This window comes from Bemisia tabaci, chromosome 8, assembly GCF_918797505.1.
Source record: "Bemisia tabaci chromosome 8, PGI_BMITA_v3".
In the NCBI taxonomy this organism is placed as follows: Eukaryota; Metazoa; Arthropoda; class Insecta; order Hemiptera; family Aleyrodidae; genus Bemisia; species Bemisia tabaci.
Window position 1 is genome coordinate 27127584 of NC_092800.1, and position 26390 is coordinate 27153973.

At 38.9% G+C, this 26390-nt stretch overlaps 1 protein-coding gene and 1 non-coding gene across 2 annotated transcripts in view; one reads left to right on the forward strand and one right to left on the reverse strand.

Moving 5' to 3' along the window:
• The first annotated feature begins 7041 nt into the window (after window positions 1–7041).
• The window catches only part of LOC109033969 (prolactin-releasing peptide receptor), a 186903-nt gene continuing 167554 nt past the window's right edge, over window positions 7042–26390 (forward strand). Inside the window, exon 1 of the mRNA XM_072303774.1 lies at window positions 7042–7718. Coding sequence (XP_072159875.1) covers window positions 7341–7718 — 378 coding nt within the window. The 5' untranslated portion in view covers window positions 7042–7340. The remainder of the gene's footprint in view (window positions 7719–26390) is intronic.
• On the reverse strand, window positions 16333–16404 carry TRNAQ-CUG (transfer RNA glutamine (anticodon CUG)). The gene has a single exon. It is a non-coding gene; the product is annotated as a tRNA-Gln (tRNA).

Below are 26390 nucleotides of genomic sequence, written 5' to 3' on the forward strand. Positions count from 1 at the left end.
AAACGTCTTATTTACACTTGAAGTTGCCAAATTTCTTTCAATAAAAATACGCATAAACGCATATACGCAATATACGCATTTTTTGAAGAGGTTATGAATATTTTTCCTTGAAATTTTCAGACACTTTAGATCAAATTGTGAGTACTATTTTTTTCTCTGAAAAAATTGCTTTGGGTTTATTTCCAGGCTCACAGTATATCGTTCAGCGCTCAAGTTGGGAATTTCGCTCACCCCTACGCCGCAGTGGTCTCGATCGTTAGAAGATTTATTCTTTCAAGTAGAAACTATCAATTCAATGCAGACTTTAAAAGGGATGTTTACAAGTATTATAAAATGTGATTCGGGTAATTTCAGCAGGATTACGTGTAACTATTACAATTCGACGGTGTAAGTCGGCAATCACATAAATCGGTTTGCGACGTCGCAGACTTCCTGTCATACCTTATTTTTTAAACGGAAAACTACTCGACGGCAATTCTTTAAAACTGCCGTGATTTTTCTTCTCGGTGCGAAGAAAATTCTGCATAAACTTCAATGATGTCAATTTGTTCTCCTTTAAAAAATTAACATAGAGGCGGAGGTTTTCAGACACCACAAACGAGGTATGTGATTGCCGACTTACACCGTAGAATTGTTATAAAAAAAGTATTAATTGCCATCTTTGTCCCGGGAATTTTTTTTAAGCACGTAAAAGGGGCCGACCAAAAGATAACTAAAAATAGCCACTTTTAACAGGAGCGCTGCGTATCTGGCGCAACTTCTAAATATTCTTTGATATTGAATTACCTATATCAAAACCAAATGTGGAGGGGGGGGGGGTCTCGTGGAAATTTCAAACTAAATCGAAAAATCCTCACTTTTGAAACACCCTAGGGTTGCATACTCTAACCCCTGAAAAATATGAAACATAATTTCACAGTCTCGTGAAATCGCACGAAACATTTCACGGAAATTTCCAATCTTCCACATTTTTCCTTTCACGCGTGCAACCCTGTCCCTGAAACAGCCGAGGAGCGGGCGGAAAAAATATCTCGCGACTGTGGCTTTCCTATAGGCTTCGGATCCGAATCCTTTCCCCAAATTTGACGGATTGGGGTAGCTTTGACCTCGATCGGTGACACGAAAATGAAGGATCGGAAATTGATCGAGACGACGAAAGTTCTGTCGGCGCCTTCGCCGAGACCCCGGCTCCCGAGGGATTCATCCCTGCGAGAGGAACAGGTGGTGAGTGGCTGCCTTGACGGGCTTCGGGCTGAAGGGGTTGAAGGGATGAAGGGATGAAGGGGCGCAGGCGTGATTGGCTGAAGCAACAGCGGGTTGACGCTCGGAGCCTCAGTCACATGGCGGTTCGTGAAAGAGCGCCCCGCGTTGAATTCTCGCGAATCGCTCGTGAGTTGTTCGTCGTTTCGGAATTTTAAAAATTTGCCTCCTGTCGTCGAGTCGATTGAACTTTCGCCGTAATTGGTAGTGATTTTTACCCGAGAGGAGAATTCGATGATGTACTTGTAAGTTTGAAAGTGTTTAGCTGTCGTTTGCTCTGTTTATTTAAAAAAAAAAAACATTTTTTTTTGGAAATTCAGAAAACAATGGGAATAGTAGCGACGTTTCGATGATATAAGGTAGGTTGAGGAGTGTATGCGGTATTTGAAGGGAATGTGACATAAGTTAATTACAGTTAAGTTTAGAGAAATATAAAAGTCAAACATTTAAAATTCTATTAAATAGGTTTGGAAGTTTTTGTTTGTCCGCCGTTTGTTCTTTTTCGGAAATTTAAAAATTTGGATGTTTGAATGCTTTAGATGGTGCAAAAATTCAAAATATATGCTGGTGTTGAACGAAGGATCAAATAATCATTAGGTTATATTGGAGAAAAATAATGTAACAAATTAAAAAATGAGCATACTTTAACCCTATGATAAAAGATTTGATTTTGTAAATTTTCTGGATCCACCAAGAAATTAGTTTTTCATACTAAAACGAACGCACGTTGTGAAAAATAGGTACTTCCGGAAAGAAATCTATATCAATGGGATGATGCGATAAATATTTTTGGTTATTTCCTATTTTTACAAAACTTGTCTGACGATGAAAAACAGCTTGTAAAAAAGCTCCTAAATTGAAATACTTTAATATTATCTATCCCAGTTATGGAATCCAATTGTTAATTTCCCTTGTCTTACCCTTCCTTTCCACTTTCTCTTCATTTGTTCTATGTTTGTCATATTTCACCCTCTTAATTCTTTCTCTTTTCGATCTCCAAACGGGAGATAAATTTTTCGGTCATGTTCTGTCGCCTAGTAAACACCACTTAAAGCTCAAGAAAAAAAATTACTTAAGATAAAAATCCGGAAGGGATTATCTACCACGAGGCACTAAGTTTTAGATAGATTCAATAAGCACAGCTAATAAAAAAGGAATAGTTGTCCAAAAAATAATAAAAGAATTACTGAAGATAAAAAATCAAAGGGAAATCAAAGGGAAACCTACCACAGGGCACTAAATTTCAAAGAAATTAAGTGAGCACACCTAATAAAAAACGAATTATCTTCCAAAATAAGTCGGAATGAATAACTTTTATCCCCGAATTGCGAATGTGGGTGTACGTTTCGCTTATGAGGGTTCAATGGAACAAGAGCGAATAAAAGTTTACTCTCGAGGCAAGGGAAGGCTCACCCACTCGCGCATGAGAATAAACGTGAAAATTTGGTTAAGAACTTTTAGTGAGCGATGGAGCCACCGGGGAAGTTGATGGGAAACACTCGAGATCAAGTGAGAAGAGGAAAAAGAATAAAAGATATAGCCCGAGGAGAGGCTTCTCGATTTTGGGAGCTGGTGTTCTTCTTGATTCAAAATGCCCATGAGCTACAATAGAACCTGTATCTCTCCTTTTCCTCGATTCTTCTCTCAAATACTCCAGGAAAGTTCCGTTTCTGAGTTGCATTAGTAGAGATACTATTTTAAAATAAAAATAAAATTAAAAAAATCAATCACAAAATAAAAAAAAAGATATTAATAGTAATAATTAAACAATATGGAAAAAACAGTTCTGTTCATAGGGGCTCTCTCTTTGTATCAGTTACAGAAGTTTCCTTACCGAGGATGGATCATTAGGTACTCACGACCGAAGTTCTGTTCTCACGACAGAAATGTTCTTTAAGTATAACAAAGAAAGTGCAAGAACAGAAGTGAACAGAAGGTTCTGTCATCCAGTAAAATGGCGTTCTAAGTTGCATTAAAGGAGGTGGGATTTTAAAAGAAAAATAAAAATAAAATTAAGAATTAAAAACAAATAATTATTAAACACTAAAAAAACCGTTCTGTTCATAGGGCTCCTGCACTTACTTCGTAACATTACAGTAGTTTCCCTCCTGAGGACCGATCACTTCGTACTCACGATCGAAGTTCTGTTCTCACGACAGAAAAGTTCTGCAAGTATAACGAAGAAAGCGCAAGAGCATTGTGAACAGAAGGTTCTATCATCAGCACCGACTATTTTTTTGCGTCGAAAATAACTGGACCTAATCTTTACCGGAACTAAATTCTTCGGGCCACTTAAAAACAACATATTTATCACCGATGCCCTTCCCGAGTTGGTGATTTTAATAAATGATTTTTTTTTCTGTGCAAGGCTCTTCATTTTTCGGATGGTCCTCCATTTCAAAACCTGTGAAAAAGAAATATAAGGTACAACCTTGGTATAAAAATGAGATACACGGTTTTTAAACTTATACAAAATAAAACTTCAACCCAGATACCCATTTAAATATTCTCTAAAAAATATGGATTTCTACCGGGAATTTAACGTTCATACAATACATGGTTTTCGCGTTAGTAAAAATTAGGCGAGTACATGTAGAATTTAAAAAATCGTGGATCATTCATTGATACATTGCTGGTCCGGAAAAATCCCTCAAAATTTTCAATCACGTTTTAAAAAATTCATGGCAAAATTAGTCGCATATGATGATTTTTCATAACCAGGCTTTAAGTCACGTTACGCTAATAATCTGTTTTAAGACGTACAGAGTTCGGAATTTTTGGTCGTGGTTTTTTTTCTAAATTTACAATCACGCGGTTTTCTAGGACTACGGAGGTATGTATTTAAATGAGGGTTTTGCTTTGATTTCGAGGTTGTTTATAAATGACTTCACCAACTTTAGGAAACCATAAAAATCTAATAATCGGGCGACCTCAGTTTATTTTATGAGGGAGGATGTTGCTCATAAACTTCCGCTCCTATCGTTCACTCATATCATGGCAATGACACAACTGGCCATGAATAACTTTACTGGAGCATAAATAAGATTTGATCAGGATTTATATGAGATATTCCCGATCGGAATGAAGAGTAAAAACCATTAACTTACGCTCCCTGCAAAACTTTATGTGTTTCAGAGGCTCTGATTTCGGCCTTTATTGACTATTTGTCAATGCTCTTCTTACTTTTTTTCACATTCGCTAGACCCACACGCACACTGTATCGAAACTCAACTCATAAAGGAAGCATTTGACCATGAGCTTCATCAAGCAAAAGTAAATGAATCCGTCATCGATTTCATGATAACCTCGACGCATATTTGAACGTTACTGGGCGAAAGTAATCTATCCGAACAAAAACATCGGAGCAACATCGTATCTTACAACATCTGTAGCGCTTAAGCAGGTGCTTTTATTTTTAAATAGCACGTTGTTGGGTGTATATTATCTTTGAGATGTCCAATTTTTCTCTCTACTTACGTCCTCATCTTAAAATTTTAATCCCTAATAGCAGCTTAATTAAAATGACTTTAAGAAAAGCTACACGTTTTCTCGAAATTCATATAGGAGTAACAGAAAACCCAGATTGACCAGCTATGATGATGACCGATGTAATAACCTCACAACAGATACCTAATTAAATGTGACGAAGCATGATTTGAGATGATTTGTGATGGTGTGTGTGTGTGTGTGTGGAAGCAATTCAAATGGGTTAAAAGTAATGTAGGAAGTACGATAGATTGAACTTTCAAGATATTTCTTAAAACCTCCTCGCTTTGAAATTTATTAGGAAAAGCCCGAGGTGTAAGAATTTTAGTATGGATGCTTAAAGGAGTTTTTACACGAAAAACTTTCCAAGGAGCAACTTATTGACTGGAAAGGCGTTAAAGGTAAAGAAAAGCGAGTAAGCAAAACAGAAAGTGAAATACAAGTTCACAAAAAATCCCCCAAAGTCTGTTATTTTTTTATCCTAACATGAGTTTTTAATCAGCAAAAGAGAGCTAATAAGTTGCACATAATAATTGTTAAGAAAGCACTTTGAAGAACGAGGAAAGTCACTAGGTATACCTATCTGACATCAGTAGGCTTCACTCACATTCACCCTACCCGAATTTCTGAAAGAAGTAGCTTATCCGTTTTTTACGTATGCTGCACATATATTTCCTTTGCTTCTTATCATAACATAACGATTTAGGTCAAAATATTTTACTTTTCAGTTTTACCCAATTTTTTTATCGCAACATTTTCAACTGTAGTAGTCTATATTAGATGAAAAGAGGTTCCTCTTGATAAAGTATTCCTATTTTCAGGAGATTTCTTCTTCCATGTCCGGAGTAACAGACATATAAAATAATCATTAATAAAATTTGTTAAAAATTAGATAAAAATTAGATCTGAGAGCTCCAATAATTAGCAACATTAGTTGCAGTGTCATTTGCTAAAATTAGGTCATCCCTACTGCAGACCGACTTCATTTGAGGGCATTCTAATAGAAAATCATCCCAATAGTGGAATTTTTTTTTGCGTCACTGTGGGTATTAACTAACAGCGTCGGATTGAAAGTTTTTAACTACCCACGAGTGGTTATTAGCTTCCTTTAAAATTGAATAAAAAAATATACCGAGTCGTAAAATTATTAAATATATATATCTTGCTTATTCAATAAAACTAATTAATCATGAATCGTTCCTTCCTAGATTGTGCGGAGAGTAGATCGTTAACGTAAGTGCAGAACTGATCGGCTAATAAACATCACTTTCGAACAAGTGCGCAGAGTGCGAAACATTTTTTCGGTCTCGTTAGAATTTCGATTATTCAGCGGAATGCACCATGACGACGTGTTCGCTAGCTCATCGTGTTCAGCAAAAAACTGAAACTCGCGTCGAACGTGCAGCCGGTTCGTCGAACTTCCACGCCAAAAAATATACGTCGCAATGTCTTTTACTCCGAGAATAGCGCTGAACTGACCAGCATATATGCCTCTGTAAGCATAATACTATATTAACTCTGTGTGTGACATTCGCGGATCTCTCTGAATGACAAACGTGAATTAATCACGGGCAGTTGGAGTTGTTCGCAGAGCAGCACGCTGAAATTGTGATTCAATCATCCGGCGGGCTCCAGCATGTATGAAAGCTCAATCATTCAAAAGTATAGCCGGGAAAACAAATGCAGCCGTTCAGGCATTCAGGAGTAAAGAATTACGTCATCCATAAAGTCTTAAGCACCACTTCAAATAAGTAATTTCAATCGTGCCGATACCATTCTGAATTCGTGGTGCGGCTACTACTCAGAACATGGATGCAACCGCGTGGGTACCATTCTGAATGCCCCGTTTGACCATTCTGAATACCCTGCCGCAATTAGAAAGGCACTATTCTTAATCACCCTTACGTCCATTGTGTCACTACCAAAACCTCAACCTTGCCGATAGCATTTAAAATTTTCGAATTAACCGCAGTCCATTTTAAATGCAATTGCTTGCGGGTCATTCTTGATTCAGATACAATCATCACGACACTATTCTGAATGGTCATATCACAACTATCGTGTCATCCTGAAGACTTTTTCTTGCCGCGCAGCATTTAAAACTTTCGAACGCTGCGGTCCGTTCTGGGTACCGCTGATTGTACACATCTCTGAGTACCGCTGATTGTACACATCTATCCGAGGATCATCCTAAAAGTTCACACACAATCATCAAGGCAGTATTCTAAATGACCATTGCGTCCAAGATGATATACTAAGCACTCGACCTAGCGTGTGGCTTGAAGTTGCCTGAAGTGACCGCGACCTCTAGAGCCGCGCACAATCATCACGACACATTCTGAATGGTCATCACAACTATCGTGCAATTCTGAAGACTTTCTCTTGCCGCGCAACATTTAAAACTTTCGAAAGCTGCAGTCCGTTCTGAGTACCGCTGATTACACACATCTATCCGCGAATCATTCTGAAAGTTCAGACACAATAATCAAGGTTGTATTCTAAATGACCATTGCGTCCAAGATGATATACTAAGCACCCGACCTTGCGTGTGGCTTGAAGTTACGGAAGTGACCTCGACCTTCAGAGCCGAAAAAATGGCAGAAGAAGAAGAAGACTCAACCCCAATCCCGCCAAAATACCTGGAGTACATCACGCACGTTCTGATGGGGAAGCGGAACGCGTCGATTGACTTGAGCAAGCCGTACGTCAAGGCGTCCATCTTCGGCGTCTACCCCTCGATTCTGTTCTTCTACGGGCTGCTCATCATCTGCGGGACGCTGTCCAACATCGCTATCATCGTGACCATCTTCCGGCGCCACCTCTACACGAACCCGACCCATTGCTACGTCATCAACCTGGCGCTGGCGAACATTGTCAAGTGTGTCTTCGTGCTACCCATCTCGCTGGCCATCATGCTCATCGAAAACTGGGTCTTCGGGAGCTTCCTCTGCTACTTCGCTCCGATCCTCCAGGTGAGTTCGTTGTCTCTGTAATGAAAATTTGACGTATTTCTATCAAACGGAATTATGTGCATTATGACGTGAGCCCTTTTATGCACATACTCTTATGGGTCTTAGGGGTCATGTCTTAATGCACATAGTTCCGTTTGATAGAAATACAACCAATTAGAGTGCTTAGATGGGGAGAGTACGGACATGTCGGAATATTCTGCCGTGCTACCCTGGTAAAAATTGGCAGTAGAATTCGTGTTCCAAAATACCATAGACGCACAGCCGCCGGCTGTAAGATTTCCAATACCTTCTATAGCCGGCTACACAATTTCTTATAGCCTTTTGTAGCCGATGGCGATTAAAGCAACAGCCAGGCGATAAAGTGTATGCTAAGCGTTACTAATTACGGATGCTAGGACTTAGTGAGTTTTTGGAATACTGCTCCCTTCTTGGGCCGTGGTATCTTTATTTATTTTGCGAGAAAAGCTCCATACTTTTGAAGGATACCTGCCATTACTAATATATTAGAGCGCCTTCAGTTTCGTATGATACTGTGCAATACCTCTGTGAAATAGTTGCTTCAAGCGCCGTGGCACGCTGCGGCGCGGCAGGCGGGCAGCCAGCGCGTAACGCGCATTGGCGCCTGCAAACCTAACAGGGATACTTCACGCGTTGCTCAATGCGTGAAGTATCCCTGTTAGGTTTGTAGGCGCCAGTGCGTCGCGTCGCCGCTCCGCTTTGTGTTAGGCTCTAATATTTAATCTGGCGGAGTCAGCGTTATTCAGCTCATGATTTTGAAATGTTTGCACATCCTGTATGGATTATTCTCATTTTAATTGATGAAAAAAATTATGTATTAAAGGAAAATATAATGTGTGTTTTGTCAATATTAAGGTGGTTTCGTATCAGACTTAGTGATTTCCAAAGTACACGAATTTCTACACAATTTCTTATAGCCTTTTATAATCGATGGCGAAAAAGCATCAGCCAGGCGATAAAGTGTCAAGCCCGGCGATAGGAAATATAGCCCGGCTGCATAATTTTTTATCGCTTCGTATAGCCCGGCCGTATGATTTTCTCCATATTCTACAGCCAGCTATATGATTTTCTGTAGCCTTCTTTAGCCGGCTATAAGAATTCCTATGGTATTTTGAAACGCAGCTCTTATCGCCAATTTTTACCACAGTATTGATAAGGAAGGAAAAAACACGGTTATTCGACGGTTACCACGGTAATAATGTCACACGGGATTCCACGGTAGTGGAACGGTGGATTTTGGTAATATTACCTATTGATGCACAGTAGCATTAACCATGCTCATAATAGTAAGTCTGTGCCCACAGTAATATTACGGTGAACACGGTCATATCACCGTGCTCATCGTCATAAGAATCAAAATCCACGGTTCTACTACCGTGGAATCCCGTGTGACATTCCTACCGTTGTAACGGTAGAATAAGAGTGGTTTTTTTTCTCGGTGTAATAAATTCGCAACACGCACCCAAAATTTGTTCAAATCATCTGATTTAACACATTTAATCCGATCCTTTCGGTTTTTGGTATTTATTTTTCGCAAGAATCGGGTTGATTGTGAACTGGATGCTCCTATTTCTTTTTCACGATGTAACTCCATCAAGTCGACAACCTGACCCGCCGAGGGAAATGACGTTGAAAAAAATGAGCTCTTCTATAGCGGATCAAAAGGGGTTATTAAGTACAGCACAAACGCGCGAATCGCTAAAAGCGCCCCTTCAAAAACGGCTGATGCCGCCGAACGCTTAAATTCAAGGTTGCCGTTTGCGACCAAAAGCCATCCTTCTTATTACACTGCCGTTCTAGGGAAAAACGCCGTATGAACATCCGAGAGTCGCCAAATTTCTCCTCTTAAAATATTAATTTTTGAGGCAAATAATGGATATTTCCACGTGAAATTCTCTGATACTCTAGATCACATTGCGACGAAAATTCTCTGGAAAATTGGACGGGAAATTTTAAAAGTTTTCCTTAAGGTCCCTTTCCCTGGTTTTTTTTTTTAGAGAGAAAACATCGCATACGAGTGCGGTTCCAATATCAGTATCGAATGCGATGTTTTCTCTCTAAAAAAAACCACGCCTTTATTACGTTGAATTTCTTTGTTAAAATTGGTAAGTGAGCGCTTTAGTCTCCTGACAACAGAATTACGATCTCAAAATTGGAGAAAATTGACGAGTAGCTGAAAAATGGAACCAATTGATGCGATACATCGCATGCCGTTCTGACACAAAATATCGCGTCCATCGAATCACCTTAAAATTCGTATTTTATTACAAGAATTTGGCAACGCATGGAGGTTTGTACGGCGTTTTTCCTTAGCACGGCATTACACCTCTTAAGGGAAAGTCGGAGAATCCTATAAAAAAATGGCAACCTCCACACAGATGGCGGAATATCGCTAAATCTCTTCTTCAGCGTGGAAAGTCTCTTCCAATCTCTATTAATTCAGTTATTGCGCATTTCGTCTCCATCAAAGTGCGAGGACTGAATAAAAATCGTCGCGACGTCTTCCTAACAGCGCTGTCGCAGAATCCACCGCATCCCTGACGTAAAGTCGTGATCCATTTTCCTGTGAGCCCCGGAGGGCGTGGAATTATACGGACGACAGGGCTCATCCGGAAAAGCAATTACGCCCTCACGTCGGCGAGTTGTAGGAGTGGTCGGGGACGGTGTGGAAAGCTCCCTCGAGAGCCGCGTGGACTATTACAATTTTTCCAATTACCCCCGAAAGCAACGTCAGGCATCAGACGGACGGAACACACACTCGCGGAATATTATATCACATCATAAAAGTTCTGCTGACCTTACATTCGGCTTTTTACTGCCGTCGGCTCGGGATGTACGTTTGTTTGGGCGTAGCTTAGGCGCGGAGAATCTTTTAATCGAATGTAGGAGAAGAGGAAGGGTTTAGCCACGTCTGTGGTTTTTTGAGTATGACAGTGGCAAGGAATTTTTGCTGGGTTGTTGTATATTATTTTCCTTATACTGGAAAAAAAAACATATCGGATCTAGAGTCCAGACTCTTGAAAACATTGACAAGAAAAAGGACTCTTGATTCAATCAGATTTAAGCTTAAATCAAAAGAAAGTCCGCTTAAATTAAGAGGCTTGGTTCTTGATTTAAGCTTAAATCTGATTATGCAGTTGTCTTGACAGTTATTCTATTTGCTGATACTGCCTAGTTTTCAAAATTGAACGGAACAAAATAAGTAAAATCAGCCGTCCTCATCGTCATCAAACTTAGCGATAAACGGACACTTCATCAGACGTGACGAAACACGTGAAGAAAGTAAGGAAATTAGTTAGATTTCACGTGCGTAATTTTTTATCAATTTAAATGACAATCATCCACATTGAGGATACAAAAATTTCAAAATCATGCATTGAATAACGGTGACTCCGCGAGTCTTATTAGAGGCCAGCACGGAACGCGCATTGGCGCCTACAAGACTGCAGTGATGCTGCACGCATTGCGCGTATGGCGATGTGCGTACGAGCAATGCGTGAGGTATCACTGCAGTCGCAAAGTGTTATACAAGCAATGCGTGCAGTATCACTGCAGTCGTGTAGGCGCCGATACGCCTTTCGTGTTGGCCGCACTCATGGATTTGGAATGCTTTGTACACTTTGTAGGGGTTTAAAATGAGACAAAGAGTTATGTACTAAAAGGAAATATCGATGGTATAAGTCGGCAATCACATAACTCGGTTTGCGACGTCGCAGACTTTCTGTCATACTTTATTTTTTAAACGGGAACTCAATGGCAATTCTTTAAAACTGCCGTGATTTTTCTTCTCTGTGCGAAGAAAATTCTGCAAAAACTTAAAGTAATGAGGTCAATTTGTTCTCCTTCAAAAAAAATAGCATAGAGGCAGAGATTTTCAGACACCGCAAACGAGGTATGTGATTGCGGACTTACGCCATCGATATGCATTATTGGCATTCGTGAAAGCATCCTCTTGCAAATCGCTGGTGACTGCTAAGTGCCTGCGTCATTTACATCGATGGCTTAAGTACATAGGCTACATATGTCCATTGCGGTGTCTCAAAATTACCGCTTCTATTTTATTTTTTCCGAGAAAAAAAGGCCAAGTTTGTACTTTAAAAATGTACACAGAGTATTCTGCTAGCAGAGAGGGAAAGTTAAGGAAGTTTAAAAGAAATAGTTTTTCTAAGAAAAAATAAAGAATGACAGAAAATCTGCATTAGCATGAACGAGGAGACGTGGTTTTGCACTTTGGCAACCGGTATTTTAACGGTTATCGTCATGACCACTAATTTGTATTTTGTCTATATGTTTAGTTCATAATTTTTCTTACCGTTATTTTTGTTCGTTCTCTTTCTCTTCCATTTCTCCCGCGTAATTTCTTCAGTTTCTCGGCATTTTGGCATGGCGTAGACTAAGAAAAAGATTGGTAGAATTTACCATTCCTTCACGCTGTATTTTACACAACGTTAATTCAGAGTTAACTCTGCCAGTAGAAAGGTGAACGTTACTATACTGGTACAGGTAACCATTCCTCTGGCAGAATCGACTTGAAGATTGGTAGAATTTATCATTATTTCACGCTGTGTGTAATACAGCGTGAAGGAATGGTAAATTCTACCAATCTTTTTTTTTCAGAGTAACAGTTGAGACAGCGATGATACGGCGCGGCATTCCGCATCGATTTCTCCCGTGGAAAGCAAACAATTTTTTCCCCCAACCTCACAACCTGTTTGAAAATCGAAGGACCGCGGTTTCCCGAAGAAAAGCCGTCACGACTATTTCTTTCTTTCTGAATTTCGTGTTTACACTTCTAATCCAATCCCGCGGACGAGGTGAAATTGCGTGAGAGGGGTGACGCGTGGGGGATGGGGTGCGGGGGGCGGGGGGGGGATGCATCCCGTGCGGCCCCGGTGAGACGATGTTTTTAAGAGTAATTTAGCTGCATCCGGCCCGACAAAGAGACGAGAGTGTCGTAAATAATTTGCGCTGAATGCTGACGTGCTGAGGAAGAACGCATTATGAACATTCCAGTGATGCCGAATTTCTCCTGTGAAAAATATCTTTTTTTATGGAGAGTTTTGAATATATTTTCCCTTGAAATCGTCAGGCACTCCAGCTCAAATCATAAACGAAACTCTCGGAAAATCCGATTTAAAAATATAACGAGATCTCTCAGAAAATTCGTGTTTTGAGAAGTACCATTTGGCAACGCTTGAAGGCTCATGAGGCGTTTTTCCATGGTGCGGGAGAACGGCTTCTCGTTTCTCGCGGGGATCTCATCGCGTGCTGATCTGATGGACCCCCTCGTCTCGCTTTTCCGGGGTGGAGGGGAGCGAAGGGGGGATTTATGAGACCGCCGGAAAAGCGGCTCTCTCGAATTTACGAACCCAGTTTTCCGGAGGAAGAGGCTCGTTTAGTGATTTTGTTGACTCCCGGCCCAGGCCGAGATAGTTATTGTTTATCTTAAAGACGCTGCTACCGATGTTGCCAAATCATGAAGAAATTCGAGACATTTTTTTTCATTAATTACAGTCTTTTATACGTACTTTTTAGTCGGAGCAGGGAACATCGTAAATGCGATTGGTTTTTGAGGAAGATAAGAGCAACATGATATTGTGTAAACTCAGTGTAGAGCCGCAAATATTTTTATAATATATGAAAACACTACGGACATTTTTTCTAAATCTTCTGGAAATATTTATGAGGTTTTTGTCATGCTACTGTCATTAAATTTTCGAAAAAAAAGTCAGCAAATTTTTCAACACATAATTTACAATATTCAAATCATTATACAAATTTTGGAGTAATTTTTAAATGTTTGCATTAAATTGCTTTTGAAAAAACAGTCAGAAACTTATTATAGATATGTTTTATCTTTAAAAAAATAATTTAATGAATAAACACACTCTATCTCGACAATATTATCGAAAAACTTGAAATTTACTAATACTTAATGTAATTAAAAATGTATTGACCTACTAAAACCAATGACAAATGGACCAGTGAGACCATATAAAAATGAATTATATTAAAAGGAACTCCTTACACCCAAATATTATGCACACATACCAAAAAAAGTGAAGTTAATGTAACATTAGTGGGATGTAAAAATAGTGTGCGAAAACTTGTAAAATGCTGAGTTACCCGCCACAGTAGTTAGTTTTACATCTTGGCATTTTAGAAGTTCTCGCACACTTTTTCTACATCCAGAAAGTTAAATCAACTTCATTCTTTTTCGGTGAGTTCTTTTTGATCTCATTCATTTTCAAAAAGTTCCTTCTAGCATAAATACATCCATTTACGGGGAACCTCCCATTCTGCCTTCGGTCGGCCACCTCGCACCAATTATTAATAGTGGATATAATTTAAAAATTTGTGAGCGAAAACGAAAATGCGTGGCTTATACAGAGATTATTACCTGCTGATACCAAAAATCCATGAAAATCACCTTTGGAGATACTTAAACATAACCAAAAAAAAAAAAAAAAAAAAAAAACCGAGTGTCTTGGGACGTTTGGTGATGATTGTGAAAACATCAAGGTACTTTTAATACCACTGCGGTAAACAGAGCTTTTGGCATGCAACGTGACCGAAAATCACTTGCAGGTTGTTGAGCGACTAAAATATAAAGAAAAAGAAAAGGAAGGAATAGAATCCTCCACTTACACGATTTTTAGGAACGTCTTTTAAAGCCACCGCCTTTAGAGCTTCCTCTTCCTCAACTTTTTTGTAAGAGGGACAGTTTCCTTTTTAAAATAATCCCTCGTGTACGATCCTTTTAAAAGCTGCAGCGGAAACATTCTAAATTCAGAGGCGCTCCTTATTATGGAAATATTAAGCTCAGAATGACTCATGCTTTCTAGAACTCGCTTAGAAATGGAGGTACTTACGCCCATATGCGAGAGGGGTGATAAAAATTGGTCCAACTCAAAAAATCAATGCATGATTCTCGAAGCGCCTAGCCGTATCGTAGATATTGCTATTTTCATTAAAACCTCTCCATTTGTGTGAACCCTTATTCTGGAGGGAAGTCTGATTAATGTGAAAGCTTGTCGTTTTGAGCCTTACCGACTGGCTTACTTATAAATGTAGAACACATTTCCCGGCTGATCTTTATTGCCCTGCCCGAACTTTGATTATGACATACTTTAGGAACGAATTCTCATGGAATTAGAATGACTTGCCACCACAAAAAATAAAAAAAAAAAATTAGAATTGAAACGAAAATTCTTGTGGGTTTTGAAAATGTTATGATATCTTGTCCATTAGGGAATGGTTACCTTCAGGTTTGCCAAAATCACAGATTCCGTCTTCGGAGTTTTTTTTTTTTTTTTTTTTTTTTTTTTTTTTGTAGAGGAAAAAAATCATAATTCATAAAACAAATTAAATTTTTTTTTTTCGTTGCGATAATCTGTTAAGGTGAGACGCGTTTCGAAGCTCAGTAGTTAATCGGTACTTACATAAATGTGATCAGTGTAAAATTGCAGTGTCGCAAGAAAGCAAGGCGTCTCGTTGCGTGCATTGTAAACGTGCTACACGTAGTCCCTGAGGCAATAAGGAAAAAAACCTTAGCATTTTTAAATGTAATTTATGCCCGAGCTCAAATATTTCGTCAAATCCACAAAGAATAGAGATGACTGGAGGATGATGATATCGGAACACACTCAGAGAAAACTAGGAAGGGGGGTGGGGGTCCAGCATATGACCCACGTCATGTGGTAGCGTTCATCGCTGACTGATGTCACTGTCACTCACCAGTCAGTGGTGCTCATTTCCCTGTTGCCAACACCTGTCAATCACACGAAATTGTCGTTAATATCCGATCCCCAGAAAAAAAAGGGGAAAAAATAAGCCCGTGAAAACCAAAATCAAATCCAGTTTTTTCTAGCTTTTAACAAGCGTACGCAAACAAGTGATACTTCTTTTGCCTGTGTGGACATTCTTCTTCAGTCCATTTATCTATTTGAATAGTATGTCATTGTTGTTGAGAAAAAAATTGAAAGTTTTTAATAAAAAGATGAACGGATTTAAAACATGAATGGGAGATTAAAAACGGAAGATGAAAAATGAATAAAGAGTTAAATTTGAGATAAGGTAAATGATAACGTGATGTGACGTAACGTAGCCGCTTGGAAATAACAGAAGAAAAAAATATTCTGTACGTGAAAGAAACTAGATGATAATAAAGCTCAGGACTCAAATGATTGGAAGAGATTAAAATTACCGTGCCGAAAAATTATAAAATTCAAAAAAAAATGTAAGTAACCGAGACAAAAATAAAAGGAACCCATGAAATTAAATGCAAAACAAATTAAAATGTGCCTAGAAAATGTAAAATCACTTAAATCATTGAGAGATCTCTGAAATAATTACATTTAAAATTTATCGAAGGATGAACATCTTTAACAATTCGTTATATATAAAAAATAAGAAATCAAATACAATTTAAACAAATAAAAAATTCCAGTACATACACTATAGTTATGAAGTTGGATATGTGAGATCAATTCCTGCTAGTTAAATAAAATACGACAGGAAAGAGTAAAGAAGAACCTGAAAATACGGTCGTTTCAAAGTTGCAGTTGAAAACAGTGTCGGAGTGAAAAATTTTCGTAGGTCCCACCGAGATTTGAACTCGGATCGCTGGATTCAGAGTCCAGAGTGCTAACCATTACACCATGGGACCTCGGTGCGGAGAGGGGCAGAAATATGGCCTCTTGAACCGCTGCGTTATACCGCGACAGGCGCTCGGAAAGGCACGTAATGCAGCGCACAGTGGAGCGAATAAATAGGAGAAACTGGACAAATTTTAAAAATGTATACCTTCGTCAATACGCAACAGCGAGGTTTGAAAGTGGTCTCGTTGGGCTTCATGTAAAATTCTCTATTGACATCGACCATTCAAATTTAAATTATAACGAGATAATGATCATAATTTGTAGATTTAGCCAGGCAAAACCTCAGTAAACGACCTCTCCTGATGAAGCGTTCTACTGTGCGGCGCGCGATGGCAACTCCCCCTTCCCTTCCCGCTCATCGCTCCCTCCCGTTCCTCTTCCCCGCCCGGTGCCCCTCCCCTATCGTTCCCCTTCCTCAACAGAGCTCTCATTCACCTAACTGCGTGGCGGAATGGAGGTCTCAGAGGGTGCGGATGCGTAGCGGTATGGTAGCGTAATTGGGTTAGCAAGCGTAAATACCTATTACTATTACCTAAATGTTGATGTAGTGCCTATTTTATTTAAAAACATTTTATTTTTTTTAATACTATTCTGCCGTTGCCATATGTATAGGTATTTATATTTTTTTAAAATACTGAACGAGCACACACAAACTTTGTATAATAACATCTTCCGAAAATCAGTTATCTAAAAGAGGTAATTTTTCTCTTAAGTTTTTTTTTATTTATTTATTTTTTTTTTAAAAAAAAACCGGCAGTATGCAATCCTTCAGCTGATTGTAATAATTGCCCTGCCAGTATGAAAAATGTTAAATTATTGTAATAAACAAAAAGAAAAAAAAAAAAAAAAAAAAAAAAAAAAAATGGAGGATTGCTACCTGACATAATTATTTGCATTTCGATGGATCCTGTCAAGCTTCGTATGCTTTTTAACGTCGGTTTACCGAAAAATTTTTAAAAACGTTCCTCATTTCTGCTTGAGGTCTGGTTTTCTGTATAGCTATATAGTGTTAATTCAGTACAATTAGTGCCACTTGTTAACACATATTTTCTGGGATACGTATAAATACGAAGTATGAGCTCCCGGATAAAACTTGCCTCCTCCAAAAAGCTTCCGCGTCCTCTTTTGGAGCCTCTTCAAACAATGTGACATGGCTGTACCGCCTTAAATTCGGGCGAAACTTGACTGAGTTCGAGGTACTCCCTTTCTTCGAACACTGAGCAAGAAGCCATATCTCACCGGAGGAATAATTTTGACGGGCGATTAAGTTTAAATTCATAAATTTTAATTGGGCCATGATTTAATAACGGAGGGGCACAACGTAATTTTGTTTCCAGTGGATGAATATTCATCCGCATGCAAAGGCTAATCTGTTGCCTTGCTATTCTTTTAGCGATCCTTGAGTAAAAAAAATAAGTAATTATAGATTTTATCCTACCAGTACAGGTTTTTTTTTTTTTTTTTTTTTTTTTTTTTTTTTTTTTTTTTTAAATCGATAGAATAGAACGACAAAAATAATTGATGAGAATGCATCTGTCTGTAGCAATGTTTTTATTAAGGTAAAGTGGATTTGGCAACAATGATGCCTGATGATTACTTTTCAACCCTCATTGTGCCTACCCTCACATCAAAGCCTCCATTTCGCTAATGTCCCCTCATTAATACAAACTCAGGAGCTTTAATATCCTGTCCTCAAGTTCATACTTACGTCGAGAGGTATGAAATAAAGGAGATAATCGTTGAAAAATTACAGGGAAGTTAATTAAATCGCAGAGATGTATAAACCAATAGCGATCCACCAATGCTGGCAACGCCGTTTTTCTTCAATTAAATCCATAGACGAATGAATGATCCGTCACTTTTCGGACGACTAATTTCAAGTCACACGACTTCATTTCAGCGTAGGAAAATTTCTACTTTTTTTGGAAGAAAACTGTTGGAGACTCTTAATGAAAATTTATCTGGTTTTTCCTCAGAGGCTTGTGCAACGAAGATATTGAAATAAAGTTGCAATGAAATATCGATTTTTTTTTTAAAAAAAATCAGGAACTTGCAATTTCTCCATGTGGTCAATAAATGCCAATTTTGAAGCGATTAATGATTTATCAAGTTCCATGTTAAATTCAATTGGCATAAAAAGAAAAATTGCAACTTACCTAATTTGTATTGAAAACCCCTTCAATTATTAGAGAGGCAACATACACGACATACCACTTGGGTAGCAGTGATTTTCCTATGCGCACAGTGATGTATCGGGACATGTTTCACTCGGAAATCTCGGCATTTAAAACGAAACTTCAATGAACTGAGTTGTTAATTTCTAAAAGGGAACACAAGTCCAATCACGGATAAGCCTCTAAATGTATGTGCAAAAGATATCATCTTAAATTGAGCATATTCCTCGCTATAAACCACTGAATCATAAGGCAATCTCGTTAGTTGATCTTGTTACCAATGCGTCGTATTGCCAATAAGTTTATGTCACGGCTATATCGTCGCTCCTGTGACGTAAGGGTATATCTCGATTTCCACGTGAGCCTTGTTCTCCGTAAGCCTGCTCTATGTTTTCTGGGGCTCATGTGGAGATACAGATGCGCCCTTACGTCAGAGTAGCGACGAAATGCAGTCCGATCATTGCGAGTTGAGTTGCGGTAGCGGCAATGGAGATGCAAATATACTGCCGTACTGCATGCCGTGCTAAGGAAAAACGACGTATGAGCCTTCAGACGTTGCCACATTTCCTCTGATAAAACACACATTTTCCGGTAAACTTAAGAATATTTTCCTTCCAATTTAATAGACAATTTTGTTTGCAATCTCATCTGAACACAGTGTGGCCATCGCGGAACGCGTATTGGCGCCTACGAGACTGCAGTGATGCTGCATGCTGCAGGCATTGCGCATATTGTGCGCACGAGCAATGCGTGAAGTATCACTGCAGTCGCACAGTGCTATACGCGCAATGCGTGCAGTATCACTGCAGTCGTGTAGGCGCCAGTCGAGAGTGTCGGTCGTGTAGTCGAGAGTTGCCAAATTTCCTTCGATACAATTTTTATTTTTGCGGAAGGTTATGAATATTTTTCCTTGAAATTTTCAGGAACTTCAGTTAAAATTGCGCACATTATTATCTGTAAATTGGAAGGAGAATTTGCTCAAGTTTACCAGGAAATTCTTGTTTTATCGAAGGAAATTGGGCATTTTTTACAAAATACGGTGTTTTTTCTTAACACGACAGAGTACTGCCGTGCTAAGGAAGAACGTCGTATGAACCTTCAGGCATTGCCAAATTTACCTTGATAAAACACGAATTTCCTGATAAACTTATGAATATTTTCCTTCCAATTTTTCAGGTACTTTTAATTGCTCGCAATTTCACCTAAAGTCACCGAAAATTTCAAGGAAAAATATCCATTACTTTCCTCAAAAATAAACAAATCATCGAATGGAATTTGGCAACTCTCGACCGTTCATACGGCGTTCTACCTTAGTATGGCAGTACAGAGGTCTCGGCCACTGCATTGATCGTAGAATAAGCCTGATTACAATTCAATGATTGAGACGTATGTTGACGTGCTGAGGAAGAATACCGTATGAACCAAAACGTGTTGCCAAATTTCCTCTGATAAAACACGAATTTCCTGGTGAACTTATGAATATTTTTCTTCCAATTTTTCAGATAATTATTTTCGCCATTTCGCCTGAGGTTCATGAAACTTTCAAAGGAAAATATTCATAATTTTCTTCAAAAGTAAACATTTTATGGGAGGAAATTTTGGCAACTCTCGAATGCTCGTACGGTGTTTTTCCTTAGCACGGCAGTTTGCTGTCCTATTAGCAGAGCACAGTCGGAGGATGCAATTGAACGTAGTTCTGCCAAACAGAACTATGTGCATTATAACGTGAGCTCTGTTACGCATGTAGTCTTATGGGTCTCAAAGCTCATGTCTTAATGCACAAAGTTTCGTTTGACTGAAACACGTCCAATTGGGATTAAGATAATAAGAGGCCAATGTAAACAGTCAACATAGTGGTGGGGCTTTGGCCGCGGGTTAATACTCGGATCAGCAGGATACAGCAGAGCCCTGGATCAGAATCAAAAGGGAATACGGCCTTAAATAATTAATGTCAATGGACGATAACAGACTTCACTTTGTCGTTCATTCCGCGAGCGAGCAGTTGATTATCCCACCAAACTGCTGTATTGAAGATCGCCGTGCGGTTTCGGCAAAAAGTTTCGAAAGTTCATTCATTGCAGGTGCAAAAAATATCTGATTTGCGAGACTGCAACCAGTGGTTTAGTATAGTTTGATTATAGGTACTAAAATTACCCTGCCATAAAAACAGCTGTGCTGGTAATGGACACATATTGGCGCTTTTTCACCCCCCCCCCTCACCCCGCCCCTCAACCACCATTTCGATGAGGATACTGCAAAAATGCGTATCTCCGTTCCTATTCTATATTTTAGAAGGAGATCTAACCAACACCATGACTTGAAACTTTCATAGAACATCCCTTTCATAGAGAAGAAAAATCATCGAAATTTTCAAGAAATGCGTTTAGTGGTTTGTAATGTTAAAAATAAAGCACGACAGGAAGTCTGCAACGCTGCAAACCGGTATACGCATGTCTACAGTTTCACTATCGATATGTGCCTCCGGCCTCCCTAAGAAATGATTGGGTCAATTTGACCGGCGTGGGATTTCTATGCTGTCGTGCTGAGGAAAATCGCCGTATGAACATTCGAGAGTAGCCAAATTGCTTCCGGTTATAATGATTATTTTTCAGGAAAGTTACGACTATTTCTCCTTGAAATTTTCAGGATCTTTAGATAAAATTGCGGAAAAAAATTATCTGAAAAATTGGAAGAAAAAACATCAATAATTTACGTGGAAATTCGAGTTTTATCACAGAAAAGGCAACTGACGAAGGTTATACGGCATTTTCCTTAGCACGGCAGTATGGATACACAGCCACATAAAAACTAACTCTCTGACACGACAAAACTTTCGCCATGCAAAATAACAATTTCTAGACGTGCTCTTGAGAAACCTCCAAAAATCCCTGGTAAAAATTGGCGATAAGAGCTGCGTTTCAAAATACCATAGGAATTCTTACAGCCGGCTAAAGAAGGCTACAGAAAATCATATAGCTGACTGTAGAATGCGGAGAAAATCATACGGCCAGGCTGTACGAAGCGATAAAAAATTATGCAGGCGGGCTATAGTTCCTATCGCCGGGCTTTACACTTTATCGCCTGACTGTTGCTTTTTCGCCATCGATTATAAAAGGCTATAAGAAATTGTGTAGAAATTCGTATGCTTTGGAAATCATTAAGTTAAATACGGAACTACCTTAATATTTACAAAACACACATTATATTTTCCTTTAATACATATTTTTTTCATCAATTAAAATGAGATTAATCCATACAGGATGTGCAAACATTTCAAAATCATGAATTGAATAACGCTGACTCTGCCAGATTAAATATTAGAGCCTAACACAAAGCGGAGCGGCGACGCACTGGCGCCTACAAACCTAACAGGGATACTTCACGCATTGCGCAACGCGTGAAGTATCCCTGTTAGGTTTGTAGGCGGCAATGCGCGTTTCGCGCTGGGTGCCCGCCTGCCACGGCGCTTGAAGCAACTATTTTACACCAGAGGTATTGCACAGTATTATACGAAACTGAAGGCGCTTTAATATATTAGTAATGGCAGGCATCTATCAAAAGTACGGAGCTTTCCTCGCAAAATAAATCAAGATACTACGGCCCAAAAAGAGAGCAGTATTCCAAAAACTCACTAAGTCCTAGCATCCGTAATTAGTAACGTTTAGCATATACTTTATCGCCTGGCTGTTGCTTAATCGCCATCGGCTATAAAAGGCTATAAGAAATTGTGTAGCCGGCTATAGAAGCTATTTGAAATCTTACAGCCAGCTGTAGGTCTATGGTATTTTGGAACACAGATTCTACTGCAAATTTTTACCAGGGATCTCTCCTTTTTCCCAAAATTTTTATTCAATAGGACATGTTTTAGCATATTTTTAGCAAACTTAAATTTTAAAAATAAGAGACACCCCAACCTGCGTCGACGACAGCTCCTCGTCGATAAAACTATTCGTACTCGATAGATGGCCATGCTGCATCTGCAGAATTGAAGGCGAAATGGATAGGGGCTTGAGCTTGCAATCCTTGGCTCTTTGTTTTCAAGGAAGCATCGTACAGAATCGGCAGAAAGTTAAAAAACAAATCAGGATTACTTCTTAGCTCTCTCCGGCTGACGTTCACGTAGCCCTTGAAGCACCACTAAAAATAAGACAGACGGAACCAACACAACATGGAAATAACAGAGTAAGGGAAAGATGCGCTTTGATGACGGCAGAGAGATACGACTATTCGTGCTTGATGGATGTCCGTGTTGCGTCTGCGGAATTGAAGGCGCGATGGCTCGAGGCGTGAACTCGCAATGCGCCGCTCTATGCTGCCACCTGCTAATGAGGTGTCGCACAGATTTGTGCGAATGGTGTTAATGGCCCGGATGTTAAAAGCACATTTAAATAAGCGTATCCACCAACCAACCATCATAGCTCCTTTTAACACACTGAAAAAAAATCTCGGTGTATTTACTAGGAAAAGGGTAAAATTACCAAGACAGTTTTTCTCGGTAACATTATTGAACTTTCTCGGTAATTTTACTGAACCTTGGTAAAAACGCCAATATTTTTTATCGACTGTGGTAGAATTACCGAGAAAAAATGGCAAAGCTACCGGGAGTTGATTACCAATGAAAGTGGTATTCTTACCTGAAAAAAATAGTAAAAATACCGGTTTTTAGGTAAGCTCACCAGTCCGTCTTGGTAAAAAAAGTGAGATGGTAAATGTACCAACGGACCTTGGTAAAAACGCCGAGAATTTTTTTCAGTGCATAAGTACGTCCTATTTATGGCGAAAAAGACGTCAACAGGGGACATAATTCCATCAAACTAGGCCGAGATAAAAAAAAAAAAAAAAAATGAACAAGCAAAGTGACGAGACGTCAGACGTGACGGGAGGCCCAGCAGCTGACTCACGGTGCCCCATCCCGACCCCCACCCCCTTCACACCCCTCCCTTCCACCCCTTAAAACCCCGGTGTCCCACTCGGCAGGGTCAACGGCTCTAAATTGATTCCGAGAGCATGCAAACAAAAAGAAAGGCGCCATTGTGTGAACAATGGCTCCATTTCCAGCCGGACACAATCAAAATTTCGCCCTCTCGAGACTTCGCTATTTGGTTAAAAGCTGCCCCCAAAATAGTCGCGAGGGGTGGGAAGAGAAAACCACTCCAATTTTTCTTCCTTTTGTGTGAGTAACCGCAGGTGAGGCCGCCGGTTTCGCAGTTTGTCTCGCCCCGGGTTGTCGAATAGGAAATTTCGCGGAATGAATCAAGCGCACTGCCAAGTTAAGGAAAAACATTCAAACATTGCCAAATTTCCGTAACTTGTATGTTTTTTAGGAAAGGTACGATAATTTTTCCTTCAGCTCTAAGTCTCCATACTAGAAACGATTGTGAGTGGTACCTAGTGCGACACAAAGAAAGGAGGAAGTACATAGTAGTAAGATAAGTTTATTTTAAAGCGGTGCTTTAGCATCTGAGGCCATTTACACCTCAAGGAAAGAAAAGAAAGAAGTAGTAGTAGTAGTAGTAGTAAAATAATTTTATTTTTAAGCGGTGCTTAGCATCTAAGGCCATTTACACCTCTAAAGAGGGCAGTAACAATAATAAATTTTACATGGAAATATCATTAAAAATATAATAGGGTTGAGGGAAAGGTTAAATTTTGAGATTAGTGGAGCGCATAAATTCAAAAAGTTTCACAGGTAGTAGTAGTAAAATAATTTTATTTTAAAGCGGTGCTTTAGCATCTATAGGCCATTTACACCTCTAAGAAGGCATGTAAGGTAGTAGTAAATAATTTTATTTTATGGAGTATAAAGAAAGAAAGAAAGAAAGAAAGAAAGAAAGTAGTAGTAGTAGTAAAATAATTTTTATTTTAAAGCGGTGCTTCAGCATCTAAGGCCACTTACACCTCTAAAGAAGGCAGTAATAGTAATAAATTTACATGGAAATGAAGAAAGAAAGAAAGAAAGAAAGAAAACAAATATTCTCTGGAAATTAAAAATCTACTCTGAAACATTCAGATCCTAGGACTCTCAACATTTGTCACACGAGGACACGCTGGAAATGGAAGCACGAGGAGGAAGAAAAACGAAAACGAGGGAAGAGCAGGATAAAGTAGAAAAAAATGAAGCGGACAAAGAGGAAGTAGAAAAAAGAGAAGGGAGCCAAGGGTTGTACAGGAAAAGGGGAAATAATAAATGACGAGGCTGAATTGGGTGAAAAAGAAACAAAGAAATGAGAATCTTCATTTTTCTTCCTCTTAATAATGTATCAGTAAGAATTGATAATTTAATAATTTTAATTCAATAATTTTTAATTTTTTATTAAATTTTTTCTTCTTCCTTCTCTTCATGGTATTCCTTTATTTCTACCACTGCCCTGAGAATTGGTCACACAAATTTTTCCCATAGCTATTTGATGACCCAATCAAACCGTCCTGCTTGCACTTCTTGTCCAAATTCCCCTTAACGGTAGATCACGTTCTTATAAGTTGCCCACTTTATAAAGATATCCGAAAACGTTTTTTTCCCTACCCCTTACCCTCTCTTAAAAATTTACTTCTGAATACTCATCTGTGAAACTTTTTGAATTTATGCGCTACCACTAATCTCAAAATTTAACCTTTCCTCTCAACCCTTTGTATTTTTAGTGATATTTCCATGTAAATTTATTATTGTTACTGCCCTCTTTAGAGGTGTAAATGGCCTTAGATGCTAAAGCACCGCTTTAAAATAAAATTATTTTACTACTACTACTCCTCTTCTACCTCTTTTTCAAAGTTTACGGAGTGAGATGTGTGTTCCTGCTTTTTTAGTGTTTTGATGTTTTTAGTATTATTTACCCATTTTTTTACCTTTTTCTATCGTATTTGTATTTTCGGGCTATATTTTCGTGAACTTTTCGAGCAGACAACCCTCTCTGTTTTGTGGCAGGCTTGGTGGAAGCAAATAAGTTTACGCACTTCTAGACTGCGACAGAAGATTGCTTGACGTCACTATTGCATATAAATTAAATGCAACAAGCAAGATGGCAGATCTTCTGTCGCAGTCTAAAAGTGCGTAAACTTCATTAGCGTGGACTCTACCTATGCGGTGGAATATTAGATGAACTTCAAGTTTATCAGTGTACGCAACTTATTCTTTTTCATCCTCTTATTCTGCGCTCTCTTCCTCTACCTCTTCTTTGTCCTTCTTTAACTCCTCTTTCTTCTTCTCTCTTCCTCTTTTCCTATTTTCCTCATCCTCTCTTTCAGCCTTTGATATCTAATGTGTCTCATCTATTTGAAATCCTAAGCTCCATGTAAGTATATGACCTTATTCCTGCGTTTCCTCTGATCATGGCAAGCCACGGGTCTAACACTGAAACAAAAATATCGGTGTATTTTCTAAGAAAAGGGTAAAATTACCAAGAATTCAGGGCTCTATTTGATCCCAGTTTTTTCTTGGTAAAATTACCATTTATGGAATTGGTAATTTTAACGAGAAATCTCGGTAAAATTATTGAACTTTCTTAGTAATTTTACTGGACCTTGGTAAAAACGCCAATATTTTTTATCGACTGTGGTAGAATTACCTAGATAAAATGGCAAAGTTACCGGGAATTGATTACCACTAAAAGTGGTATTCTTACCTGAAAAAACAGTAAAAATACCGGTTTTAGGTAAGCATTACCAGTCTGTCTTGATAAAATTACCAATAATTGGTAAAAAAAGTGAGATTGTAAAGGTACCAATGGACCTTGGTAAAAACGCCAAGAATTTTTTTTTAGTGAAATAAACGCCCGAATTGGTCGAACTATGGCCGAAGGAAAAAAGCCTCACATTCTCCAGAA